At 46.9% G+C, this 10452-nt stretch overlaps 1 protein-coding gene across 2 annotated transcripts in view; it reads left to right on the top strand.

The window, feature by feature from the left end:
• The first annotated feature begins 923 nt into the window (after window positions 1–923).
• The window catches only part of si:ch211-11k18.4 (uncharacterized), a 15216-nt gene continuing 5687 nt past the window's right edge, over window positions 924–10452 (top strand). Inside the window, exons 1-6 of one of the 2 annotated variants that reach the window (XM_061224181.1) lie at window positions 924–1204; window positions 2283–2394; window positions 2894–2987; window positions 3368–3422; window positions 3885–4025; window positions 10323–10452. The exon at window positions 10323–10452 is cut by the window's right edge and continues 31 nt beyond it. In XM_061224181.1, the coding sequence (XP_061080165.1) occupies window positions 1087–1204; window positions 2283–2394; window positions 2894–2987; window positions 3368–3422; window positions 3885–4025; window positions 10323–10452 (650 nt within the window). In that variant the 5' untranslated portion in view covers window positions 924–1086. Of the gene's footprint in view, window positions 1205–1279; window positions 1379–2282; window positions 2395–2893; window positions 2988–3367; window positions 3423–3884; window positions 4026–10322 lie in introns of those variants that run through there. The other variant, XM_061224182.1, reaches the window with a different exon arrangement.

The following is a 10452-nucleotide window of genomic DNA, read 5'->3' as shown; positions in this document are numbered from 1 at the left end:
CAATAAGTACAGGGACATATATATAATTTGGACATGTTATTTGTAAAGATGATTAAAATGTCATGCATGGTACAAAATGTCTTATTATGATGTATATCACAGTATAAAATAAAATAAAAATTTAATGAGTTTTTAAGCGTAATATTGATCTTTTTAACATTTTCGAATTTTGAGACTGCACCAAATGGTTTCAGGTAATTTGGGACATTAAAATAAGTACTTTGCCCAAAGAGAAATAATATAATATGACTGAAATTTGAGTGCTTGTAAATAAATGTCTCTCTAATCTTGTGTGTAACATGCTTTTTACCAGAGCCAGAGCAATGGCTGTGGTGGAGTTTATTAGCAACCTAAAAGTCCAACTCACCCTAAAATGTTACGAGCCATGGTTTTTGCATTTGAACACTATATATTTAACTGTATTTAAGTACAGTTTTTAAATGATTGGATTTGAAAAGTGATGCTCTGTACAATTTCATTTTTCTGAAATTATTGTTGATGTTGTGTGTGCATGTGTGCGTGAGATAGTGTGTGTGTGTGTGTGTGTGTGTGTGTGTGTGTGTGTGTGTGTGTGTGTGTGTGTGTGTGTGTGTGTGTGGTTTTTTTCTTCTTAATAAAATTAGCCCGTTACAAGGAATGGGACAATTTAAGAATGATTCACATTTTTTTATTGGCTATATGAAATGGTAAAGGAACAGTATAAACAATTTGAACATTTCTGATGGTTGAATAATGATCTGTAAGTTAAGTGAAGTATCTTTGTGTCTATACGTTCATGTTATGACCGAAATGATCTAATGTGGTGTCCCAAATTACCAAACAAAAACGGATTGTAAAAATGTGCAATGTTACGTAATCACGTAATCACTTTGTGTTGCAGAAATACTACATTTCCCGAAAGCCCAAGGAAACGCTGACTCTGTTGACGTGGCCAACGTTTTACATTGGACCGGGGTGATTTGAACTCCGGCTAGTTAGTGGAGAACGGGATATTTAGTGCAAATTAACTTCAGTAATCGCTGGATCTCTGGGAAACAAAGTAGTTGCTGCTCAGTTCGTGTGCTTTGTCATATATCTTACTAGATCATGTCTGGTAAAATAAAAAGCCGAAGTGCCGCAAATGCCGACTCGTTGTCTGGTGGCGTCTCATGCGACGAGCGGATCTTGCGGGACTGCCATCAAATTTACATCGATAGCGATAGTGGTAAATCTGGGGCGTCATTTTTACTCGCAGCTGTGTCTTGCTTTCGAATTACTGCCATATACAATGCTGTTTTTCAATGCTAAAATGTCGTATTGCTTCTTGGCAAAATGGCTAGCTAATGTTAGTGGTTCTCGTTACAGCTAGTTTGGTAGTTAACGTTAGCGCTATGGCTAGGTAGGTAGCATCCTAAAGCATAATCCGATACTGTATTCTATTTCTAGCTAGACTAATGCAATAGCATTACGCTAAATTACTGTACAGCAGAATAATACAAAATTCTAGAACTTTAAACTTTCACGTTAATACCTGTCTTACGAATTCACTAGTTCGGTTAGCCAACTAGCAACATTTGAGCTAGTTGGCTGGCGGTAATTTATCCAATGTATATATCAACTAGCTAGCCTGTATCTCAACGTACATTTGACGGTGTTCCGAACAGAACACGGAGAAGCGACCGCTTCCAACTGAAGTGAACGTCTATTCAATGATCGTTTTCTCCTGAGGAATGTGATTTATGATTCTTTGCTTTTTGACTATACCAGGCAGGAAAATTGTGCATTGGAGCAATAATTACAGGGAAAACGACAAATAACTACACAACTTCCCTGCGTTGGGAAGACCGCGCTAGCTCACGATGTTCCAAACACCTATTCATGTTCCGAACAGCACCTGAAGCGCAACTACTGCAGGTTGCACTCTGTTATGCAGGCAGATCTGGATTAAATCTTTATCTGGTTAATCTTAAAATTACTAACAACTGATACCGTCTAAATATAACGACGTGTGTATGTGCGTGAACACGGACGTACAAGGAACACTTTTGGTTGAGCCGTAAAAGCGTGGCCGGCTCGTAGTCTCGTTGGCAACAGCTTCCCCAGCGCACTGTCACAGGGGAGCACTGTTACCTTGTCACTATGCTGAAACCGATCGCGTACGTGACTCGTACCAAGTTTTTTTGTTCGTGATGAAAGTTGCACTGTTTGGAACATCGTGAGCTAACTTGGTTTGAGTCTACGTTATCCCATTTATTAAATTGAAGCCTTCTGAGTGAACATGTGGCTGTGTGCATCTGTGACAGGATTGATCTCTCTGGCTCAAAGTGTTGGGGTAACTCTACTGCCGCCTAGAAAGAAAATCACTGTCATGCTGATGGGGAATCACTCTGCTGGCAAGAGCTCCTTCATCAACTGGTAACGTTTTATCTTTAACATTCCACTACTTTACGCTGATCTCAGCTGACCTGGAGCAACTTACAAGAGAATATAGTGGAGCCATTGATCGTTATGTGAGCAATTGTGCCAGATCAGGCTAACAACATTCCTGTGTGTGCAACGGCACCAAACAGGAGTTAGAACCATAAAACAAATATTTGATTTGTACAGCTAACATACCTGTAATGATGAAGCATGTTATAACAAAAAATAATAAAAATAAAATAATACAGTATTTATTTGTAATTTTTTCAGTTTGTCATGTGTGCGCATAGTTCCATGTTACGATGCCCAGATGGCTCCGCTCCCTGCGTGTATGAGGATGGCTTTGGCAGGATGCCTTTGTGACAGTCTGTTGTCTTACACCTCATTGTATTTGAGCCATATTTGAGACTTTGCATGTTCTCTCTCTCTCTCTCTCTCTCTCTCTCTCTCTCTCTCTCGCTCTCTCGCTCTCCCTCTCGCTCTCTCTCTCTAGGTATGTGGAGGAGCACATACAGCGTACAGGTGTGGCCATTGAGACGCAGGGTTTCAGTTTTGTCACCAGTGGGCGCAAAAGAGAGTCTCTCACGGTCAGTTCTGAGTAATATGTGTTCTCTCTGCAACCACAGTGTGACAGAGGATTTTGCCAATTTATCAGGGTATTAAAACGTCTTAAAGTACAATCCGGTAAATTGGGGTGCTCCGTGGTTCTCAAGGTCAGTAGTACTGCTGACTTTCTCCTGAAAGTCCATTAATGTCACTGACTGGGTGCGATGATGCCACGGACTGGGCAGAGAGTACACTCACCTGGTGCGTCAGGCCTAAATTGGTGTCTGATTAGAGGGGAGGAATGAAAACCAGTACTGCCAGAAATTTCAACCCTATAAATATAAATGTATACAGTGTATTTATATTCGGACATAACCGCAATGTTCAATGGTCTCTCCGTGTTCTGTACTTCATTCTTTAGGGCAATGCAACTCTCCACCTCTACCCACATTTCAGGCCTCTTCAGGAATTCAAAGGTAAGAAGCAAATGCCACCGTTAAGTGTTTGTTCTTCATGGTCCAGTTTCATAACCATCGAATGACAAACTGCGATGTTATTTGAAACCGACAGATGCCGCTGTTCTTTCAAATTGATTTTAATGTTTTAATCCAACGTTAGTTAAGGCGGCCCGCTGTGGGAAACTGACGTTTTCACCCCCCCTCACTAAGAAGCAACCCGTTTTGTAGAATTCAACAACATGACTCTATTTGTGTTTGTCATATGAGGCCATCCCATGTGAATCTCTCTCTCTCTTACTCTCTCTTACTCTCTCTTACTCTCTCTTACGCTCTCTTACGCTCTCTTACGCTCTCTTGCTCTCTCTCTCTCTCTCTCTCTCTCTCTCTCACTCTATCTCTCTCTCTCTCTCTCTCTCTCTCTCTCTCTCTCTCTCTCTCTCTCTCTCTCTCTCTCTCTCTCTCTCTCTCTCTCTCTCTCAGGAGTGTCGGAGTATCTTGGCACGGAGATCTGCACCTCCCGGCAGAAGCGCTTTAGTCTGGTGACGTTTGCAGACACGCCAGGGCTGGTGGACGGAGACATGAAGTACCCCTTCGATGTGGACGAAGCCGTACAGTGGCTGGGTACTGCTACTGCTACTGCTATCGCTACTACTGCTATCGCTATTGCTACTGCTGCTACTACTGCTACTGCTGCTGCTGCTGCTGCTACTGCTGCTGCTACTACTACTGCTACTGCTATCGCTACTACTGCTATCGCTATTGCTACTGCTGCTACTACTGCTACTGCTGCTGCTGCTGCTGCTACTACTGCTACTACTGCTACTGCTACTGCTACTGCTGCAGACACTGCTGCTGCTGCCATACTGTGGCTGGGTACTGCTGCAACTACTGCTGCAACTACTGCTACTGCTGCAACTACTGCTGTTGCTGCTGCCATACTGTGGCTGGGTACTGCTGCAACACTGCTGCAACTACTGCTGCCATACTGTGGCTGGGTACTGCTGCAACACTGCTGCAACCACTGCTGCAACACTGCTACTGCTGAAACACTGCTGCTGCTGCCATACTGTGGCTGGGTACTACTGCAGCACTGCTGCTGCTGCTACTGCTGCTACAAACACTGCTACTGCTGCAATACTGTGGCTGGGTACTGCTGCAACACTGCTACTGCTGCAATACTGTGGCTGGGTACTGCTGCAACACTGCTACTGCTGCAATACTGTGGCTGGGTACTGCTGCAACACTGCTACTGCTGTAATACTGTGGCTGGGTACTGCTGCAACACTGCTACTGCTGCAATACTGTGGCTGGGTACTGCTGCAACACTACTACTGCTGCAATACTGTGGCTGGGTACTGCTGCAACACTGCTACTGCTGCAATACTGTGGCTGGGTACTGCTGCAACACTGCTACTGCTGCAATACTGTGGCTGGGTACTGCTGCAACACTGCTACTGCTGCAACACTGCTACAAACACTGCTACTGCTGCAGACACTGCTGCTGCTGCAACACTGCTGCTGCTACTGCTGCTGCAAACACTGCTACTGCTGCAATACTGTGGCTGGGTACTGCTGCAACACTGCTACTGCTGCAATACTGTGGCTGGGTACTGCTGCAACACTGCTACTGCTGCAGAACTGTGGCTGGGTACTGCTGCAACACTGCTACTGCTGCAGAACTGTGGCTGGGTACTGCTGCAACACTGCTACTGCTGCAATACTGTGGCTGGGTACTGCTGCAACACTGCTACTGCTGCAGAACTGTGGCTGGGTACTGCTGCAACACTGCTACTGCTGCAATACTGTGGCTGGGTACTGCTGCAACACTGCTACTGCTGCAATACTGTGGCTGGGTACTGCTGCAACACTGCTACTGCTGCAACACTGCTACAAACACTGCTGCAAACACTGCTGCAAACACTGATCCCCCACAGGCTCTGTAGCCACACCCTTACGTCGCGGCTCGCCTGCAGCCATCAATGTTAGCCATCAGACACTGAGGGAACGGATCCATTGTAATTAATGACAGCGGCTCCACTGTAGCCATCGCATCACGTTCGATAGCAGTGTCGAAGTTGACAAGCGTGTTAATTCCCATTTAGTGAATTGATTTTAATGTGAAAAGTAGTTATTCTGCTCTTTTGGGTAGAATGTCAAAACGATGGCTGATGGCAATGGCTGATGTTGACGGCTGCCGTGGAGCCGTGCCGTTAGAGTAAATAATGTAGAGACACTGAGGCCAATGGAACCATTTGGGAGGAGTATCAGGAAGTGTAATAGTTTCGCTCACTGCACATGCTCATTTGTGTCCTTGGTCACATGCCTAGTTGCGTAAACAAAAAAAACAAAAAATGAACCAATGGAAAATGCTTGGGCTGGTGCAACGACATGACGTTGGAGCATTTTTTGGGAAAGAAAAACACCTACATCTTTGTGTTCTAGGGCAGGGGGAATTGGAAAAAAAAGGAAAAAAAAAGTATCCTGAGGGGACCCCTCCACAGCAAGAAAAGGGCCCAGAAACAGCCGGAACTCATCTTCTGTGAAATCCCAAGCACAGATTCTGCAAATGTGCATTAAGACAGCGATTGCCAGTGCATCATAAGCCCCGTTTAAGGGTCATAGCGGGGCCTACTTCCTGAGGCCTCTGCCTGGCTGCCTGCTGCAGAATGGGGTGGCCTGCTGTCTAACTGGGCAGAGCGGTTTAGAATGGCGCACAGAGAATTTTCATTTACATTTACATTTTAGTCATTTGGCAGACGCTTTTAATCCAAAGCGACTTACAAGTGCATAGGTTCTACCATAAGTCAAAGCATCACATCCAGAAACTAGCAAAATACACATGAAATGCTGTTCTAAACATAGTTGTGATCATAAGTGGGGGGGGGGGGGGGTTAGACAAGGATAGGGATATCAGAAAGGAGGGGCAGGGGAAATCAGGAGGGAGGACTAAGGTAGAGTTCGAAGAGTCTGCGTTGAAATAGGGGGAGGGATTCTGCTGTTCTGACAGTGGTAGGCAAGTCATTCCACCACTGAGGAACCAGAGCGGAAAACAGGCGTGAACGTGCAGCTCTACCGCCAGGTGCACGTAGAGAGGGAACCATAAGGCAACCTGAGCTGGCAGACTGGAGTGGCGCCTGGACTAGGAGCTGGGTGGCTTTCTCAGTCAGGAGATGACGGATACGGCGTATATTATACAGAAAGAACCTGCTGGTTCTGGCAGTGGAGGATACTTGTGGAGCCAGGGTGAGGCAGTTATCAAGAGTCACCCCAAGATTCTTTGCCGTACGGGAGGAGGAAACTACAAAGTCCTCAACAGTCAATGAGAGGTCGATTGACAGAGAGGACTTAGCAGGAATGTAGAGAAGCTCAGTTTTGGCAAGGTTGAGCTTCAGGTGGTGGGAAGTCATCCACGCAGAGATATCAGCCAAGCAGGCAGAGATCCGTGTGGTGACTTGGGTGTCGGGGGGGAAGGAAATGAAGAGTTGGGTGTCATCAGCGTAGGAATGATAAGAAAAGCCATGGGAAGAGATAACAGAACCAAGAGACATGGTGTATAGCGAGAAGAGGAGAGGCCCAAGAACCGAGCCCTGTGGGACTCCAGTTCGTAGGGGGTGAGGGTCGGAGACTGAGCCCCTCCAAGTCACCTGGTAGGAGCAACCAGAGAGGTAGGAGGAAAACCAAGTGAGTGCAGACCCTGTGACACCCATCCCAGACAGCGATGAGAGCAGAATCTCATGGTTGACTGTATCGAAGGCGGCCGACAGGTCGAGGAAGATAAGGACAGAGGAGAGGGATTTTGCTTTAGCAGAGTTGAGTGCCTCAGTGAACGCGAGCAGGGCGGTTACAGTGGAGTGGCCACTCTTGAAGCCAGACTGGTTTGGGTCATGGAGATTGTTCTGGAGAAGATAAGTGGACAGTTGGGAGCAGACCACCCGTTCCAGAGTTTTAGCGAGAAAGGGAAGAAGAGAGACAGGCCGGTAGTTGTTCAGGGCAGAGGGGTCAAGAGTAGGTTTTTTGAGCAGGGGAGTGACTCTGGCCCTCTTCAGGGAACAGGGCATGGTGCCGGAAGAGAGGGAGGTGTTGATTAGAGAGGAGAGAAAAGGGAGAATGTCATCAGATATAGATTGTAGGAGGGGAGAGGGGATGGGGTCAAGAGGACAGGTGGTTGGGCGGTGGGAAGTAAGGAGTTTGTGTGTCGGCGTCAGAGAGGGGAGAAAAGGAGGTTAGGGAGTTGGGGAGGGTAGGAGGGTCAGTAGGGTTGGAGGGTTGGGAGAAGGAATTGCGAATAGCATCGACCTTCTTTTCAAAGAAGGAGACAAAGTCATCAGGTGTGAGTGATGAGGGGGGAGGGGGGGCCAGAAGAGAGGAGGCCGTGTTAATTTTCGAGTGAAAGAAGGAAGATTTAGCTAGAGAGACAGAGGAATGGAAAGATGATAAGAGGGCATGGAAGGAAGCCATATCACTGGGGAGACAGGACCTTTTCCATTTTCTCTCCGCCGCCCGCAGTTTGGTTCGGACAGCTCGTAGAGCATCAGAAAGCCAAGGACTGGGGGGGGAGGCCCGAGCTAGTTTGGTGGTGAGGGGACACAGAGAGTCAAAGGAAGATGAGAGGGAGGACATGAGAGTCCTCCTCATCGCCGCATCGTCGGGAGACAGTCGAGAGAAAGACTCCGCAGATGGTAGGGAGGAGAGGATTGTAGATGAGAGGGTGGAGGAAGACAGGTGGCGTAGGTTCCGTCGACAGGTGACAGTGGATGGTGGGAGAGATGGATGGGTGTAAGAGGAGAGTGGAAGAGAGAAGGAGATGAAGGAGTGGTCAGATATATGGAGTGGTGTTACAGAGAGGTTGGTTGTTGTGCAGCTCCTTGTGAAGATGAGGTCAAGAAGGTTGCCTGCGTTGTGGGTGGGAGGGGAAAGAGTGAGGGTAAGGTCAAAAGGAGAGGAGGGAGAGAAAGGTAGACTGGGTGGACTCTGAGTTGAGGTTGAAGTCACCCAGGAGGACCAGGGGGGTGTCATTGACTGGTGAGGAGCTGAGGAGGATGTCCATCTCATCCAAGAAGTTCCCCAGAGGACCCGGGGGGCGATAAACAACAACAATAAACAGTTTGCACGGCAAAGTTGCACAGAAACCGCATGAAATTCAAAAGAAGAGAAGGAGAGGGATGAGGAGAAGACACTAGATCTCCATGAGGATGAGATTAGGAGACCTGTGCCACCTCTTCTGCCAGAGGATCTGGGTGTGTGGGGAAAAAGAAGGCAGAGGAAAGGGCAGCCGGGGTGGCCGTGTTCTCTGGTGAGAGCCGTGTTCTCTGGTGAGAGCCACGTTTCAGTTAAAGCAAGAAAGTCAAGGTTGAGGTGGGAGGCATAGGCAGATATGAAGTCTGCTTTCTGGACGGCGGACTGGCAGTTCCAGAGGCCACCAGCCACACAGAGATCAATACCAGGGGATCTGGGAGGGAAGATGAGGTTAGAGATATTCTGCCCATGTTGGCGGGAGGCGAACCTCCTACCTGACTGGGACCTGGGGAGAGGAGAGAGGACAGGGATGGGAAGGAAACACATGGAGGGAACTTGGGAGGACAAGAGGAATACTACATAGTGGAATGAGGGCAGGTAGCAAAAACAAAATCAAACATCAGGCTCTCGGACACCCGTAGATAGACACCCCCAACTTCGTACGCCGAGGCTGCCGCACACAGCTGCCGCTGGTGCGCTACACAACTGCTTAAATAACACTGATGCTGAATACAGAAAATGCAACCAACCCACTGCCGAACACTAATGCACACTGAAGTGAGTTCAGGTGTGCCAGTAATTATACCCTGAGCAGGGTGCAAAGTATTGGCTCCTCCTACAACAAAAGCTGTGGCGTGCCAGCCAGTAAAACAATAGCCTAACTTAATAGCCTAGCTCACCTGAGAGAAACAAACACCTAACCCAGTTTCACTGAATCTAAATAAACACCACTTGTAATAGCTAACAAACAAACAAATACACAAAAGAACACTATAATGACATCTACACTGAATTTAGAATCAGCAAGCAAACAAATAATACTTAACTAATCCAGGAGAAAATGCAACCAACCCACTGCAGAACACTAATGCACACACTGTATTGAGCTCATTACAGAGGACGGTTCATTAAGGACTCAGTTTTAAGTTTATCTGATTGTCAAACTGTGTTTGTGAAGGGGGAAAAACAACTATTGCTTTTATTTGATCGTCAGAGTTAAGAGGAAACATTGATTTAATTGCTGCCAAAGTTATGGACCAACGTTTGAATTCCAGGAATATGTTCCTCATAGACCGTGCTGCTCTAGTTCAGACTCTATTTAGTGTTTTTCCTCCATCCCTCTGAGAGTACTGTGCTGTGGTACCTCTGAATGCTCTCCTGTACCTCTGGAGGCAGAGAATATGTCCCAATAGGAAGTCAGCTGCCTTAGAAGGTAGCATTTGAGAAATTGAGCTGCCTTGGAAGGTAGCATTTGAGAAATTGAGCTGCCTTAGGAGGTAGCATCCATGGAAAAAAGGCGGCTGGAAGGCGCAAAGCTGTGGCAGTGGAGGAGACTGTTTACAAGTTTGATTAAATAGCAAACTACTGTATTGCATTCGTTTAAAAAAATTGCGTAATCAGAAAATAATGTGAACGGGGGGCTCCCTTCTCCTTGTCCAATTTATTTCTCCCATGGACTCCTTTCTGTTTGGACGAGTGTCACCCCCTAAGCTCCCTTGCCCCACAGAATAATAAATGGGCCCTGTGTGTTTTTCTTCTCGTCTGTCTAGGCAAAAGATGGCTGAAAACTTTTCCCCACATAGACACAGACGGGTACTTCTCCCTGATAATAAAGTTTGACCAAGATCGAAGTGAGCATATGCCTGAAACTGAATTATTCCTTTCCCTGGTGCCCTTGCGCAGGTAAATTGTGCGACCTGGTGCTGGTGTTCTTCGACCCCATGGGCCAGGCTCTGTGCAAGCGCACCCTGAACATTGTGGAGATGCTGAACGAGTGCCAGGGCGACAAACTGCACTTCTACCTGAGCAAGGC

Source organism: Conger conger, chromosome 16, assembly GCF_963514075.1.
Source record: "Conger conger chromosome 16, fConCon1.1, whole genome shotgun sequence".
NCBI classification, from domain to species: Eukaryota; Metazoa; Chordata; class Actinopteri; order Anguilliformes; family Congridae; genus Conger; species Conger conger.
The sequence above is the reverse complement of the archived record's forward strand: the minus strand, read 5'-3'. Positions and strand labels throughout refer to the sequence as shown.